Source organism: Cetorhinus maximus, chromosome 13, assembly GCF_964194155.1.
Source record: "Cetorhinus maximus chromosome 13, sCetMax3.hap1.1, whole genome shotgun sequence".
Taxonomy (NCBI): Eukaryota; Metazoa; Chordata; class Chondrichthyes; order Lamniformes; family Cetorhinidae; genus Cetorhinus; species Cetorhinus maximus.
In genome coordinates, this window is record NC_135891.1 from 101221051 (window position 1) to 101239278 (window position 18228).

Genomic DNA, 18228 nt, shown 5'->3' on the forward strand with positions numbered 1-18228 from the left:
GACCAGCTGAGGTCAATGCCAATGTGAGGGCTTGCTGGTCCGAGCGCATCCCCAGGAAGCCCTGATGGGTCTCCTGGAGGAGCCTCTCCATGAGAGTCACCACTCTCTCCATGGAGGACGCACGGCACTCGGACATCACGCTCATTGCTTCAGCGACAGTCCACGTGGACTCCTCCACCACGGAGACCAAGCCAAGCATAGCCTCATGTACCTCCCCCAGACGCTCCTGCACACCCGGCCGCATTTCCTGCAGCTGCTGCATCGCGGACGACTCCAGAGGCACATCATCAGGCACCGACTGAGCATGTGCCTGGTCCCCTGCAGTCCTCCGACTGCTGGTGCCATGGGCACTCTCTGTCTCTGCCAGCTCCTCCAGCGAGTGTGAAGTGCCCTCACTGCTGTGCCCCGGGACACTAGCCAAAGTTCGAATTCCCACCGAGGTGCTAGTATCTGCGCTGGTGCCTGCCTGGCAGAGATGGTGTGACGCTGATGAGACTTCAGGGCCCTCAGGTGTGAGAGGGGGCCTCTGCTGCTCCTCCTCCCAGCCCTGCTCTGCTGATGCTGAAAGGAAGAACAAGGACACTGGATCAGTTAACGTGGAGACAATGTCAATGTGTATCCCTGACTCACAGATCATTATGCGCTCATCCTTCCATACGCAATGGTCAAGTCATGTTGCAAACTTCAATCACTGAACATTCAGCACTGCCATGGCTGTTGGGAGAACAATGCTGACCTCACTGCTGGGCAAACATACCTGCCCGTGGCACCCCAGCCTCACCAACACCAGTGGACCTGGGCACATGGCGCCTCTCCAAATCTAGGGCCTCCTGCTCGAAGCAGCTGAGAATTGCTAACTGCGCCTGGCCGCCGCCAGTCCTCACCCGCTCGGGGGCATTATGTGCATTCTTCTCCTGAGAAGGAGAGAAGAGCATTGATTAGTACTAACTGTACCTGGGCTCTCTTCACGCACGGCCCACCCCAACCAGAGTGGGACATTGCAGGGCTCCAGTGCCTCCTCACCCCGCTGCTGCCGAACACTCACACAAAGATGCTCGGCCTGTCCCCCCAACTCCCCCCACCCAGCCCCCCATTGGCCAAATGCTGCCTACGTCACATTAGGCACCACACGGTCTAACCTTCCATAGCCAGGAGGCACAAGCACGTGGAGTGCAGAGGGCAGCAGATTGATCGGTGCCAACGCCACCTTGAAGCTCCCCTCCCAGCATCTCATCACCCTGACTTTGACATGTCCTGGAGTTCCAGCTCTGTGCCCAGGTGCAGCTCCTCTAGGTTGCCCCCAAAACAGTCATGTGGGTCTCAGTGTAACATTTTCTGCGGGGGCAGAACCCGTCTCTTCACCACCCTCTCAGGGTGACCTCGGCATGGGCAATATCTGCTGGCCCACCCAGCGAAGGACACAGGCTGTCAATGATTCAATGCAGTCACTACATTCAGACTTGGTGGTGGGGGACACCAGGAGGGAAAGCCTGGCTGTTGGGTTAAGTGACCAATGCCAACATGGTTCTCACCCTTCCTGAGTGCAACAGGTCATTGAAGTGCTTGTGACACTGGACCCAGGTGCGCTGCACCACGTCACGGGAGCTCACCACCTCCGCCACCTCCTCCCAGGCAGGCTTGGTCATGTGGGGGGGCCTCCTCCTCCTGTCCTGGGATACCAAGACTTCCCGCTGTGCTGCCACCTCCTCGAGGAGGGCAGCAAGGCAATCATCGGAGAAACGAGGGGCACAGTGCCCCCCTGCCCTACCCTCCTGCCCGGCCTGCTCACCAGCAGCGCTCTGCGGAGCCCTTCCACTGGCCGTGATTCGCAGCCTTTGAAAGGCTGCAGCAACTTTTTAAAACATTGCAGTCCCGCCGCCCGCCCACTCCCGCTGTCCTCGGGAGCCGTGATTCACGGTGGGCGGGCCTTAATTGGCTCGGCTGCATAAAATGGTGGCGCGGACCCAATCGCGGGCGGCGATCAGGTCCGCGCCTGCCTGCGCCCGATCCCGCTCAACACCCCCCCCCACCCCCTGCCAGCCAGAAAAGTCTGCCCATTAAGATGTTTGAAAGGAATTAAAGGTATATTTGATGTTGATGTTCATGTACAAAAACAAATAAGGCCCAAATGAAAATGCTTTTAAAGATTGGAAACAAAACTAGTACTGTGAATAATTAAAGAAAATTAGGGCAATTATTAGAATAGCTCAAAGAGTTTGGAAAAGATAATAGTGGACACTTGTGGTAGTAACGGGTAAGGCTTTGTCAGCTACATCAGGAATAAGACCATGGAAGGATGCTGAAGGTTAAGTTAGAAAGGACTAACAAGGTATGATAGAGATACTATATGGTTACACTGCAACAGTTTTTTCTCTTGAAGGTAATGCTGAATGAACATAATTAAGTGGTGCTGTTAACAATATAATTGTTAATATTAAGATAGATGAGGTTATCATCTTAGATGGACCTTAAAATGGATCCTGTTTTTGTTTTTGCTTAAAATGGATCTGGCTACCAGCCCAAATGATATCCAATCAAGGATCCTTAAGGAAATGGCGAGCCCCTTACCTGTAGTTTTAGTGACTCTTTGGAGTCAGTGGCTGTTCCCCTAGATTACACGGATGCTAATGTCGTTCCAATTTTTAAATAGAGTTATAAGGCGGAACCATGTATCTATAGGGTCATTAGCTTCACTTCATTAATCGGTAAGTTGCTTGAAGGAACTAGTGTGGTGTCCTCTATAAATGCAGATAGAGAAGGCCTTATCAAAAACAGTAGATATAGCAACTAGAAAAGAGCGCATCTTTTGAATTTGATCAACTTTTTTTGAAGAAATCACCAGATTAATGGATGAGGGTAACCTGGTTTAAATATGTACCGGCTCTTTCACAAATCCAAGAACTTGATAAGGTACTGCACAAAGGGCTTCACTACTAGATGTGGTAGATTCTCTACTAACTGTGGACTTAGTACTGGCTTGAGAACTGGGTGAATGTCCAAAGGCAATAGTCGATGGATTTGGATCTGCTTTGGAGACTTCTCACCAAAGGTGTCCTGTAGCAATTAGTATTAGAACATTTGCTATTTTCTATTTTCATTAATAATTTAGTTGTAAATATTGGAGGAATGATCAGCAACTTTGAGGATAATGCCACGATATGTCTGAGTACTATGCATGTAAAAGATGCTCAACTACAGCAGGCAGATCTACATGTGCTGTAAGAATAGGTCTGTGTTTAGCAAATCATGTTTACCTTAGAAAGATGTAGAATGATGCATGTTAGGTTATCAAATGCTGAGTATAATTCCATTCTACAAGGAACAGAAATAAAGCCATTGGTAAAAGGAGATCTGATGTTTAATTCAGCACCTCTAAAGCTTGATGGCTACAGCTGTGAAGATATAACTAAACCAAACTGAGTTCTGGGTTGTTTTAACAGGACAATTCACTATAAAATAAAGGACACCATGTGAGAATACTCGTCGCTGCACATAGTGGGGGATATTGAAGATCTGGAAAGGGTGTACAGGATGGCCACAAGATTATGCCTCGTTAAATCACTGCAATTATCAAGAAAGACTCAAAGAGCTGATTGGTATTTGTTAGAAAAGCGTAGATTCAGGAGAGATTTGATCAAGGATTAAAAAATAATGAAGGAACTGGATTGTGTTTATGTGGCTAATTAATTTGATAGATTCGACGGATCAGGGGGTCATATTTACAAGTTATACAAGGGCAGAACTATGCTGGATATTAGGCAGTTTTCCCAGAAAATAGGTTGCAAACACACAAAGTGAATGCTGATTCATTGTATTCCTTCATGAAAGAGCTGGGCCTGTTTCTTTCTGGGACAAAGATCAGCTTGTTTAATAAGTAGGTACCCTGTTATATAAAACTGAGTTCGTGTAATCCCTATGACTATTTTTTGATTGTCTAAAGGGATGGAGAGGAACTTTGCAGATTTGCTATTCCTAATTGTTTTTACGATCTGGATTGCATGGCCTGGGAGGGTGTTGGAAGCAGATTAAGCTGTAACTTTCAAAATATATACCTGAAAATGAGAAACATGCAGGGATAGAGAAGATATAAAAAAGAGGGGGGGAGTGGGACTAATTGGGTAGCTCTGTCAAAGAAGTAGACACAGTGGGCCAGATGGTCTTCTGCGCTGTACGACTTTTACGGTTTTGTGCTTTTATCTAGTTTCTCGCCTTTCACAGTTTGCATGGCTCCAAGCAGGTGGGGAAATATCAGTATTGTGATAAATTCGACATCACTACTATTTAGGACATGCTAGATGGACCTGTGGGTCTTTATCTATCCTTCATTTTCATATCTAAGTTCGTTTGTTGAGAAAATATACTGGGTAAAAGTTGACCGTTCTAGTAACTCGCAATAAGGCTCGAAATACATCACGTTCGCAGGATGTGTTCCTGCCACTGGTCCTCCTTTACAGTTGGTCAGGCACAACTCTCATCATCATCATCTGCACACGTCTTTCAAAGATGCAACTCCAGGAGCTCAAATAAAAAAGGCCCAATACACAGATAAATTATAAAGCTATCTAGGAGTTAAGTGAACATTAGCAGATGCACTTTATTTAATTAGATGCTTCAATAAATCAAAGTGTTTGCTCTTCAGGTTGGACTCATTTTTACAAACACTGCACATTTAAACTGGTTATGCTCCCACCCACATCAACCTCCCACCCAGTATGCTCTCTATTTCAAATTAAGTAATTGGACCATATATTGGGTTCCGCATTAATACAATTTAACTTGAATTAGGGAAGAGATCAAATTATTCACTGTGCCGGAGTGTTTCCATTACTATTCATATAAAAGGCTGTAGTTGTACAGATTTCTCCTGCTGCCAAAAGGGTCAAGGGGAGACATCCAATGTCCGTGCGAATATACAGTCACCAGCAGGCTTTGATAATAAAAACCCCCCCGACACTTTGCAGAACATGCACGAGGGACACAGGGTCATGGATCCATCATTAGTACCCCAAAGCGTTGGCTGTATAAAAGAAAGATGTCATATTTTTATTTGGTGGATTGTCCTAAGTTAAAAAACACCTTCTACCAATATCGCCAAATGACTTTTCCATTACTGAAAAAGTGCATATTACAGTTAAAGAGGTAGGGCCTTATCAAAGGACCTGAGGATTCAGATCTACAATTTGTATTTTGATTCAATGGGCTGGATTTTCGTGGAATCAGGCCAACTCCAGAGGCCTTTAAAAATGGTGGGCAGGACCCAGAGGCCGAGGTTTCTTCCCCATTTCCGACAGATCCTACTTTTGCCAGCAGGGGGAGGCAGGGTGTGAATCACACAGACGGAAGCCCAAAGTGTGCAGAGCCATTTGAAATTAGTGCTGGGTTCAAACAGAGCCCCTTTCGCTGGGCATTAATCTGCAATGTGAGAGTCATGAATTTATGGAGTTGAACTAAACACTATTGAAGTGTGGAAAAGAGCTGCTTAGGTGTCACGACTGTAGGTTTTTTACATCCCCAGCTCTTTGTACATGAAAGAAAGATTGAAGCTTTCAGAGTTAAGAACAAAACATCCTCTGCTGGACTGCTTTGACAGCCCATCTGGTGCAGAAAAACAAATCACCATCTGTTCCTGCACTTCCAATAGAGTTGTTTGTTAACATTTCCCAAGGGCTACTATTACAGCTGTCATTCTGAATGTTTGACTGAGATTCAAAACCTACAAAACCACTTATCTCGGGGGTGGCTGAGTTCATGTGTTGATTGACAGTTTAAAAAGGCTTTTAAAGTATTAGCCCCTGAAGGATTAGCTGCCTTTGATTATTGAATAGAAGTTTATTTTTGTAACAGATTGAACACTTGAGGGGATTTAAAATCTTTGAATGGGTTTCATGAATGTTGAGTTATTTTCGGTGTCAAGTATGTATGAGTGAGAGCTCTATTAGATTATCAGTTTACTTTTTCCTCTCCATGTGGCTTCTGAGGTCTGCCTACGGTAGGTTCCGGGTGAGTGGCTATGGAGATATCATGGTGTGATGACACATGGTGTGAGGGAGTGGACAGGTTTCAACAAGAGACAGGTAAACTTTATTACAGAGAGCTTTTCAGGTGCTACATGCTCGATCAGGGCTCTCATCAGGAAGTCCCACCCACCGGATTGTCCACGCTTAGGGCTCATCGGTCGGAGCCTCCAAGAACATCACGCGACCCCTGACAGACAGCAGGAGAGGCTATACCTTCAGTAACTACATTTCCTCCCTCCTCATTTTCTTATAATTTCTGTTTACGGGGAAACATTTGAATATCCAACAACATATAACATAAGAAATAGGAGCAGGAGTAGGGCATTCAACCCCTCAAGCCTGCTCCACCATTGAGTAAGATCATGGCTGATCTGCCTCAGGCCTCAACTCCTCTTTCGTGTCAGCTCCTCATAGCCCTCAACTCCCTGGTATTGCAAAAATCTATCTACCTCCTCTTTAAATACTTTCAGTGATCTAGCCTCCACAACTCTCTGGGATAGAGAATTCCAGACATTCACTACCCTCTGAGAGAAGAAATTCCTTCACATCTCAGTTTTAAATGAGTGTCCCTTTATTCTGTAACTATGTCCACTAGTTTGAGATTCCTCCATTAGTGGAAACATCTTCTGTCAAGCCCCCTCAGAATCTTGTACGTTTCAATATGATCACCCCTCATTCTTCTAAACTCTAATGAATAAAGGCCTAACCTGTTTAGCTGTTCTTGATAAGTCAACCCCTTCATCCCAGGAATCAGCCTAGTGAATCTATTTTGAACTGCCTCCAATGCCAGTATATCCTTTCTTAAATACGGGGACCAAAACTGTACACAGTACTCCAGGTGCAGCCTCACCAACACCCTGTACAGTTGTAATAAGACTTCCCAATCTTTAAACTCCAACCCCCTAGCAATACAGGCCAAAATTCCACTTGCCTTCTTAATTACTTGCTGCACCTGCATGCTAACTTTTCGTGTTTCATGCACAAGAACACCCAGATCGCTCTGTGCTGCACTTTTTTGGAGTCTCTCACCATTTAAATAATAGTTTGCCTTTTGATTCTTCCTACTAAAGTGCATCTTCTCACACTTTCCTCCATTAAACTCCAGCTACCAAGTTTTCACCCACTCACTCAACCTATCTATATCCCCTTGCAGATTCCTTATATCCTCATATATACATATATACAACTTCAGGTGATTAAAGATCAAGTCTCCAAGGTGCTCTCCTTATATGACTAGAGCGGCGTAGCTCTACCACTTGAGGTTCCTTAACAGAATCAACTGGCTGTGGAACTTCACCATAAGATACATCATTAGAAAGTGGCAGTTCTAGGTTTAGCAACTCTACAGAGACATTGGGCATGTCTATTCAGGAATTGACAGTTCAACATTAATCACAGGCGGAATAGTTGGTTGTTGAAATATCTCTCTAGCACGAATATGATCTACATGCTTATGAAAGATTCTATCTTCCACTTATACTTGGAAAGATAATGGACCAGTCTCTGAGACAATAATTTCAGGATCCCAAAAAGGTCCACTTCCGAAATTCCGCACAAACACCGTGTCACCTACACTGAATGTGTGAGCTTTGCTGTCTATTGTGGTTCAATTTTTCATTACTGTGATTCTACTCTACCTCCCCCTCTAAATTTGGAAACACCAGGCTTAACCATGTACACAGGCGGTGTTTCATCAATAATTCAGATGGTGTTGAACCCGTAGTCGAATGTAGCATTGTACGCGGAAAAGTCGAGATCCTAGAGCACATTCTGATAACCTTTTCATATCAGTCTTGAAACTTTGTACAGCTCTCTTGGCTAAACCATTTGATGAGGGATGGTAAGGGGCTGTTTTAATGCGTCTGATTCCATTCATATTCATGAATTTCTGAAACTCTGTGCTGGTAAAGGCTGTACTTGTATCAGAAACGATGATTTCAGGTAGGCCATGTATGCTAAAACAGTGACGCAGCTTCTCGATAGTTGTGCTCGATGTTGGTGATTTGACTTCGTATACATCCATCCATTTAGAACGTGCATCTACAATCAACAAAAACATGGTATCTAAGAATGGTCCTACATAATCGATATATAGTCTAACCCAGGGTCGATCAGGCCACTCCCACAAATGCAGGGGAGCTGAAACAGGCAACTTCTGTTGTTGCTGACAATGGACAGTGCTTAACCGTGCTTTCAATGTCACTGTCATTGCCTGGCCACCAGACATAGCTTCACGCAAGGGTATTCATCTTTGATATGCCTGGATGTGCATTGTGAAGCTCTTGTCAAGAGTGGTTGTCTACCTTGTGATGGGACGATAACTCTTGATCAGCTTAACCCTGTTTCTGGCATGAAACGGTGTCAAATCTTTAAATACCGGTGAATTTGACCATCCTTACAAAACAAAGTCTCTGACTTTTGACAATATTGGATCTCTGTTCGTCCAATTTCTAATTTGCTTCGCGCACACAGGTGAAGAATCCAAGAAACTCAGTAATAGCACATTCATCATGCCCAGGAAGCACTTGAATTCGGTTACTTTGGATGGTGATATCTTTTATTGCCCGAACTTTCTCTTCTACTGGATGCAAACCCATGGCCATGGTCCACCCTGTGACCCAGGTAAGTAACTTCTGGCACTTGAAATGTGCATTTGTCTTTCTTTAATTATAACGGCAGCTTCCATGAACCTTCTTAGCACCTCCTCCAGGTTGGCCAAGTGTTTGGTCTCAGTTGACCCTGTGATCAGAACATCATCTAGGTATACTATCACTCGGGGAAGTCCTGACAAAAGACTCTGCATTGTTCTCTGGAATATAGCACATGCAGACGATACTCCAAAGGGTAGGTGAGTGTACTGATAAAGTGTGTGTTAGTAGTCACGTATTCTCTTGACATGCTATCCAGTACTAATTGCTGGTAGGCGTGGCTCATATCCAATTTTGTATAGGACTTGCCCCCAGCCAGCTTTGCATATAAGTTGTCTACCCTTGGAATGATTGTCTAGTTTTGCTGCCTCAGCTTTTACCACACATGGGATATGAGTTGGCATGGAGGGGACCCGGGGGGTGGGTGGGTGAGAGGTACGAGGGGCGATGCCTAAGTGGGGCTGACAATTGGGGCACCAGGTACACCCTGTAAGTGTAATGTTAATGCCCCTCTTACACTTTTTCAAGATCTGTGCGTTCGCACCACATAGGGTGCAATAAGCCTGTGGGCAGGGGCATTGCACCCAAGTCACTGGGATACAGTAACATTTCGAATTTGAATTTGTTCCATTCCACTCTAAGAAGCAGCAGCTTCCGAAAAAGAATCACCCAGGATCCGGGATACAGCCTCTCCTGAGGCCACCCCATCTCCACACGGAATCCTCCCCCGCCCCAGGGAAAGCTCGGCAGGTGGAAACTCCCCATCTCTCGGTGTCTAAACCCTACAGGTGACAGCACCTCCCCTCCCCCCATCCATCCCCCTCACCTGCCTGTGTCGCACTTCCTGCGAGACCACAACCAGCAAAAGGACCCCTGGGCTATAGGCGGTGTACAAACCGCCTGATCCATTTGTGACACAAATGGCGTGGAAGTTGACGATATTTTTTGTTTTCTCTCTCTCTCTTCGTCAGTTTCTTCATGTAATTTAAAAAAAAACACCGGGGGCCCACTATTCGTCGCTGGTGATCAATGGAGTTGTTGATTTAATGAATCAGGCGGGTTGTAGTCGGAAATGAGCCGGTCGGTGAGGTAGGCCCCCCTCACCCCGGGGATGTGTTGTTGACGGTTGGAAGGCGATGAGCTCGAGGAGGAGCCGGAGCCGGAGCCGGGAGCGGAGCCCGAGTTCGGAGCGCAGCGCCCACAAGCGGAGGGAGAAGCGGCGCCGTAACCGCTCCAGGTCAGCTTCCCGGGACGGGGGATGGAGGAGGAGGACGACGACGACGAGGAGGAGGGAGAGGAGCGGCAGCCGGGAGCGCAGCCGGGGGCGGGGGCAGCGGCCGTCTCGGTCGCCGCGGTCAAAATCGCGCTCGCCCCCCGCCCGCTCCAGCAGCCTCGCCCGCTCCAGCAGCCTGACCCGCTCCCCCGACAGCTCCAGCCGCTCTTCCTCGTCCCGCTCGGGCAGCCCGAGCAGCGTCAGCCGCCTGCTGAGCCTCCAGGAGAAGCTGAAGCAGAAAGCCGAAAAGAAGCAGCAGCGGGAGCTGGCCAAGGCCATGGAGACCCCCGAGGAGAAGCGGGCCCGCCGCCTGGCCAGGAAAGAGGCCAAAGAGAGGAAGAAGAGGGAGAAGATGGGCTGGAGCGAGGAGTACATGGGCTACACCAACGCGGACAATCCCTTTGGCGATAACAACCTGCTGGGCACCTTCATCTGGCAAAAGGTCACACCGAATTCTTGCAAACTCATTCATTGGCTGTTGGGTGTCTTGTTCTCAACTGTAGGGCAGGATAGCATTAAGGTTCACCCCCCCCCCCCCCCCCCCCCGATACTTGGGATGAGGAGAGGTTGCGCCTGCATCCGTTGGAGATTTTTAAGAATGTGAGGTGGTCTCATTGAAACGTGTCAGTTCCTGAGGGGACTTGACAGGACGGATTCTTCCCCTTGTGGAGAGACTGGAACTAGGGGATAAAAACAAAAAACTGCGGATGCTGGAAATCCAAAACAGAAACAGAAATACCTGGAAAAACTCAGCAGGTCTGGCAGCATCGGTGGAGAAGAGTACAGTTGACGTTTCGAGTCCTCATGACCCTGAGGACTCGAAACGTCAACTGTACTCTTCTCCACCGATGCTGTCAGACCTGCTGAGTTTTTCCAGGTATTTCTGTTTCTAGAACTAGGGGACACGGTTTAAAAATAAGACAGCGATGAGGATTTTTTTCTCTTAGAGGGTCGCGAACCTGTGGAACACTCTTCCCCAGAGAGCGGTGACTATTTTTAAGGCTGGGTTAGATAGATTCTTGATTGACAAGGGAGTCGAGGGTTATGGGGTGGGAAGGAAAGGAGTTGAGGCCACAGTCCGATCAGCCTTATCTTTTTGAATGGCGAAGCAGGCTTGATGGAACGTATGGTCTACTCCTGTTCTGAATTCATATGTTCGTAAGTAACTTCAGTGACCTGTTGTTGTGAGTTACCACTAATCCTCAAGCTGTTTTGCTCATCCTTTTAATAATGTTCGGGATCCATGGAAGGAAGGAGCTTGCATTTATTATATACTGCTTTGCACAGCTCATGGGTGCTCACAAGTACTTTACATCCAATGAAGTACTTTGAATGGTAGTTCATTGTTGCAGCATAGGAAATAAGGCACTCGGGTTGCTGCACAAGGTCCTACAAGCAACAACATGACAATGAACAGATAACCTGTTATATTGATGGTTGAGGGTGAAATATTGGTCAGGTCACCAGGAGGAATCCCCTGCTCCTCTTCAAAAAGTACCATGCGATCTTTTACTTCCAACTGCGAGGAGATGAGACCTCTGTTTAAAGTCTCACTAGAAAGACACAATTGTTGAGAAATTATGTGGAACTGTTGTTTTGCTTGGCTTTTGCCATAGGCCTTTATATTTTTACAGATCCCACACTGCTCTCTGCCAACCACAGATTTCTTCCTCCCCATATTGTATTTTCATACAGACAATTACCTATACTTGCTATACTCTCACACAAATCAATGTACTCTGTTGCAGTTAATTTTGTTTTGGTGTTGTTGGTCGAGGGATGAAGTTTACCCAGGGTAAGTTCTCTTCTATGGGATCCTTCACACTCATCCAAATATGCATCCTTGGTTTAGCGGTACCTTTGACACTGCAGTATTATCTGCATTGAAATGATTGTTAGTGATTCTGTGGCTAATGACTCTTCTGTGGTTCTCTTATACTAAAGTTCTCATCTTTGTGGTCAAATCCCTCAATAGCATTACCCCTCTCTGGCTCTAACTGTCTCCAACTGTACAATCTTTTGAGATCACTGCACTGCCTGAACACTGACCTCATGTAAAACTCCTTCACCCTATCATTGGCAGCCATGTCTTCAGCTGTCAGCATCCTAAGTCTGGAATTCCCTCCTTAAATCTCTCTGCCTCTCTACCTCGCTCTCCTCTTTTAAGTTGTTCCTTAAACAAGTTGATTAAAGATAGGTTTTGTCTCCCGTCCTAATATCTCTTTATGGCTCAGTGCCAATTTTTGTCCGATTATGCTTTTGTGAAACATTTTGAGATGTCTTACTAGTTAAAGGTGCGATATTAATGCTTTGATATAAATGTTAACACAGGAAATCTGTGCCTTTTATTTAAAAAAATCTTTGAGAGTTAAATGTGTTGAAACAGATCCAAAGGAGCTTTGATTGAAAATAATGCTTCCTTTGATTTCTGTAATTGGCCAAAATTAGTGGTATGATTTTTACAGATTTTTCTCTCTATCATGAGGACAGGTTGTGTTCAGGAAATGTCACTACTTTATTAAAATCATTTTTTATTTCTTGCATTATAGGCCCTGGAAAAGAAAGGAATTAGTCACCTTGCTGAAAAAGATTTAAAGGACAGAAACAAGCAAATTCAGGAGGACAACCGCTTGGAATTGCAAAAAGTATGGGTTAATATTGTTTAATTTTCCACAAACCTTCCATTGTTACTGTCCCTTTTGCTCGCAAAACGGCTGCAAATATGTGTTAAATATATTTTTTAATATATTCATTCACACTATGAGGACTTCTTTGGCTGGGCCAGCATTTATTGCCTGTTGCCATTTGCCCATGAGGTGATGAGCTGCCTTCTTGAACCGCTGCAGTCCAGGTGGTGTAGCTACACATACAGTCCTGTTAGGAAGGGAGTTCCAGGATTTGACCCAGCAACAGTGAGGGAATGGCGATATATTTCCAAGTCAGGATGGTGAGAGACTTGGAGTGGAACTTCCAGGTGGTGGTGTTCCCATCTATCTGCTGCCCTTGCCCTTTTAGAAGGCAGTGGTCGTGGGTTTGGAAGGTGCTGTTGAAGAAGCCTTGGTGAATTCCTGCAGTGCATCTTGTAGATGGTACACACTGCTGTTGCTGTGCATCGGTGGTGGAGGGAGTGAATGTTTGCGGATGTGGTGTTAATCAAGTGGGCCACTTTGTTCTGGGAGGTGTCAAGCTTTTTGAGTGTTGTGGGAGCTGCACTCATCCAGGCAAGTGGGGAGCATTCCATCACACTCTTGACTTATGTCTTCTAGATGCTGTACAGGCTTTGGAGAGTCAGGAGGTGAGTTACTCATCGCTTGTGACCTGTTCTTGTAGTCACAGTATTTATATGGCTAGTCCAGTTCAGTTTCTGGTCAACAGTAACCCCCAGGATGTTGATAATGGAGGATTCAGTGATGGTAATGCCATTGAATGTCAAGGGGCGATGATTAGATTCTCTCTTGTTGGAGATGGTCATTGCCTGGCACTTGTGTGGCATGAATGTTACTTGCCACTTGCCAGCCCAAGCCTGGATATTATCCTGGTCTTGCTCCATTTGGACATGGACTGCTTCAGTATCTGAGGGGTTTCGAATGGTACTACACATCGTGCAATCATCAGCGAATATCCCCACTTCTGACCTTATGATAGGAGGAAGGTCATTGATGAAGCAGCTGAAATGGTTGGGTCAAGGACACTACCCTGAGGAACACCTGCAGTGATGTTCTGGAGCTGAGATGTCCGACCTCCAACAACCAAAACCATCTTCCTTTGTGCTAGGTATGACTCCAACCAGTGGAGTGTTTTCCCCCTGATTCCAATTGACTCCAGTTTTGCCAGGACTCCTTGATGCCACACTCAAGTCAGCTGCAGCCTTGATGTCAAGGGCAGTCACTCTCACCTCACCTCGGGAGTTCAGCTCTTTTGCCCATGTTTGAACCAAGGCTGTAATGAGGTCAGGAGCTGAGTGGCCCTGGCGGAACCCAAACTGGGCGTAAGTGAGCAGATTATTGCTGAGCAAGTGCTGTTTGACAGCACTGTGTATGACCCCCTTCCCTTACTTTACTAAGGATGGAGAGTAGACTGATGGGGCGGTAATTGACCGGGTTGGATTTGTCCTGCTTTTTGCGTACAGGACATACCTGGTTAATTTTCCACATAGCCGAGTGGATGCCAGTGTTTTAGCTGTACTGGAACAGCTTGGCTCGGGGTGTGGCAAGTTCTGGAGTACAAGTCTTCAGTACTGTTGTTGGAATATTGCCAGAACCCATAACCTTTACAGTATCCAGTGCCTTCAGCCGTTTCTTGATATTATGTGGAGTGAGTCGAATTGGCTGAAGACTGGCATCTGTGATGCTGGGGACTTCTGGAGGAAGCCAAGATGGATCATCCACTCAGCACACTGGCTGAAGATTGTAGCAAATGCTTCAGCCTTACCTTTTGCATTGATGTGCTGGACTCCCCCATCATTGAGGATGGGGATATTTGTGGAGGCTCTTCCTCCAGTGAGTTATTTACTTGTCCACCACTATTCATGGCTAGATGTGGCAGGACTGCAGAGCTTAGATCTGATCTGTTGGTTGTGGGCTTGCTTAGCTCTCTCTATCACTTGCTGGTTGGCACGCAAATAGTCCTGTGTTATAGCTGCAGCAGGTTGACACCTCATTTTTAGGTATGTCTGGCATGCCCTCCTGCACTCTTCATTGAACCAGGCTTGATTCCCTGGCTTGATGGTAATGCTAGAGTGGGGGATATGCCGGCTCACGAGACTACAGATTGTGTTCGAGTACAATTCTGCTGCTGCTGAGGTCCACAGCACCTCATGGATGTCCAGTCTTGAGTTGCTAGATCTGTTCGAAATCTATTCCATTTAGCACGGTGGTGGTGCCACAAAACTTGATGGAAGGTACCCTCAATGTGAAGGCGGGACTTCGTCTCCACGATTACTATGCGGCGGTCACTCCTACCCATACTGTCATGGACAGGTACATCTGCGGCAGGCAGGTTGGTGAGGATGAGGTCAAATATGAACCAGATGGGTTTGTGCAACAATCGACAATGGTTCATTAGACTTTTAATTCCGGATTTTTACTGAATTCAAATTCCACCACCTGCTGTGGTGGGATCCGAACCTGGGTCCCCAGAGCATTACCCTGAGTCTCTGGATTACCAGTCCAGTGACAGTATCACTACACCATTGCCTTCCCGCAACCCCCCCCCCCCCCCCCCCCAATTTCTGAGCTATCTTGCCATAATGGCCTAAGTTAGTTGCAATTGACTAATGAATGTCTAAGAGAGTTATATAGTTAAAATATTTTTTTAATTGAAACGGAGGGTTGTTAATTGAATGTATAGTCCATAGAGGTTTGTTTTTTAAACAAACGCTTGATTTAGTTCTGTTACCTGTGAAGGGAACTTCACTTGTTGGAGACTACTTAGTATGAGGCGAGTCAATGTTTCCCTTTAAATGACAGCTCCAAAGTTTTTTTCTATAGTTTAATATCAGAGGATAACATTTTATTAATTTCAGGTGAAATATTAAATTTAGAAGTTGTTCATTTTATTGGAGGTGACGGTAATGTGACCTGTGAGCAGCCCGTGTCCAAACGCAGCAAGACCTGGACAATATCCAGGCTTGGGCTGACAAGTGGCAAGTAATATTCGTGCCACACAAGTGCCAAGCAATGACCATCTCCATCAAGAGAGAATCCAACCATCGCCCCTTGACATTCAGTGGCATTACCATCGTTGAAACCCCCACGATCAGCATCCTGGGGGTTACCATTGACCAGAAACTGAACTGGACTAACCATATAAATACGGTGGCTGCAAGAGCAGGTCAAAGACTAGGAATCCTGTGACAAGTAACTCACTTCCTAACTCCCCAAAGCCTGTCCACCATCTACAAGGCACAAGTCAGGAGTGTGATGGAATACTCCCCACTTGCTTGGATGAGCGCGGCTCCAACAACACTCCAGAAGCTTGACACCATCCAGAACAAAGCAGCCCACTTGATTGGCACCACATCCACAAAAATGCACTCCCTCCACTACCGACGCAGTGTAGCAGCAGTGTGTACCATCTGCAAGATACACTACAGGAATTCACCAAAGCTCTTTAGGCAAAACCTTCCAAACCCACGACCACTACAATCTAGAAAGACAAGGGCAGCAGATAGATGGGAACACCACCACCTGGAAGTTCCACTCCAAGGGCAGAATTTTCCCGTGTGTAAAATGACGTGCGGTGACGTCGGGCGAATGTCCTGACATCTTGGCGTGCTGTCGTGATGTTTCGATGGGTGGGTGCGTGATGATCTCAGATGCGTGCCCGCCATTAACTAACGGACCACTTAAGGCCCTTGGTGCACCAATTGATGGCAATTTTTTGGGGCTCGTGTGATCTTCAGGTCGTCGCATGGGCACAACAGGCAGGCGGGTAGGTCACATTTGTATAAACCTCAAGCACGGGCGGGATAAGAGGGGTCAGTGGGGTGGTGAATGTTATCAGTTAGATATTTAATTTGGAAAGTTACTGATACTTGCCTGTGTGAGCAGAAATACTTCAAAACTCATACCAGCTGCTTGGACAGGACTCTCAACCTTCAGGTCAGCATTCTGCAATGAAGATCCTTTTTGGAGCCTGCAGGTTTCAGGAAGCCTTCCCTTAGCCTAGGAGTGGGAATTGTGCTCTCCACTGGAGGCACCTCCTCCTCAGAGGAAGGGAGGGCCAGAAGGGGGAGGAGGCCAGGAGTGCGCATTCAGCATCCAGGGGAGGTACAGGGCCAACAGGTAGTCCAAAGCGGAAGGGGCTGCAGAAGACACCACTATCCTGCTGCCAGGGTTTACAGGTGGCGAAGCAGCTACCTCAATATGTCTGAGGTGCAGTGCCGAAGGAGGCTCCGTGTCTCAAGGGAGACAGTCAACTCTATCTGTCAGATGATTGGCCCTGAGATCTCTGCTAAACTGTGTTGGTGGACACCCCATGCCAATAGCTCTAAAGGTCACAACTGCCCTCAACTTCTATGCCTCTGGCTCCTTCCGGGGCTCGGTGGGTGATCTTTGCAGTGTCTCCCAATCAGCTATCCACACTTGTGTCAAGCAAGTGACAGACACTCTATTCAGGTGTGCATTGCCCTTCATCCACTACCGCTGGGACCAGGCAAGCCAGGCACAGTGAGCCAGAGGCTTCTTCGCGGCCATTGCTGGCTTCCCCTGCGTCCAGGGTACAATAGACTGTACACATGTGGCCATCAAGGCACCAGCAGGTGAGCCCGGTGCCTTCGCCAACAGGAAGGGCTTCCACTCCATGAACGTGCAGATAGTGTGTGACCACAGGATGCTGATTCTACAAGTCTGTGCAAGGTGCCCATGTAGCTCCCACGACGCCTACATCCTCAGACACTCCAAGGTGCCGGGGCTCTTCAGTGCTCCAGCCCGGCTGGATGGATGGCTGCTGGGTGACAAGGGCTATCCCCTCAGAAGGTGGCTCATGATGCCTCTCTGCCATCCAAGAACAGAAGCTGAGCAGCGGTACAATAGGGGCCACGCTTCCAAGGGCTGTGGTGGAGAGAACCATCGGTCTTCTCAAGATGCGCTTCCGATGCCTGGACCACGCAGGGGGCGCACTCCAATACCCCCCAGATTGTGTGTTGCTGATAGTGGTTGCATGCTGCACTCTCCACAATCTTGTGCTGGAAAGGGGCGATACTGTGGATGAAGAAGATGTGGACGCAGTTGCTGCGGCTGCACATGATGAGTCCAGCAATGAGTCCGAGGACGAGCACGCACAGGGAAATGCTGAGGGGTTAGACGCTGTCCCAGGCATACTCCACGGAGGCAGGGACACCCGGGAGGCTTTAATCCAATGAACCTTCAGTTAGAACACCACAGTTGGACCTCCAACAAAAGCCTGTGCTGTAGGCTCCATACTCGATACCTGAGTGCTAAATCTACCTGGATAGGAACATTAACTCAGGGCCTTGTCAATAAAGCTCAATGTGACACAACTCACTCATGACATCATGGGTAACCATCCACCTACAGAGGAAAAGAGGCACCCTCAGCCATGGTCACATACCTAAACTTAACGACATGACATAAAATGAACTTAAGGAAACAAAATGACAAAGGTGTTAAACAGCACATCACCTAATCATGACCTCATTGCGGGGCAACACAAAAGCACCGGTGAGAAACCCGTGGTGTGCCTAAGATGCCTTAAATTTACACTTTTGGGTGCTACGTCTAGGTGCTGTCCCCTCGCTGGCACTGGCATCTGAGACAGCCTGCTGACT

At 47.0% G+C, this 18228-nt stretch overlaps 1 protein-coding gene across 2 annotated transcripts in view; it reads left to right on the top strand.

Moving 5' to 3' along the window:
* Positions 1 to 9773: 9773 nt before the first annotated feature.
* Positions 9774 to 18228, top strand: part of cactin — a 32767-nt gene continuing 24312 nt past the window's right edge. For both annotated transcript variants that reach the window (XM_078555891.1, XM_078555892.1), the window contains exons 1-2: positions 9774 to 10380; positions 12488 to 12583. In XM_078555891.1, coding sequence (XP_078412017.1) covers positions 9802 to 10380; positions 12488 to 12583 — 675 coding nt within the window. In that variant the 5' untranslated portion in view covers positions 9774 to 9801. The remainder of the gene's footprint in view (positions 10381 to 12487; positions 12584 to 18228) is intronic.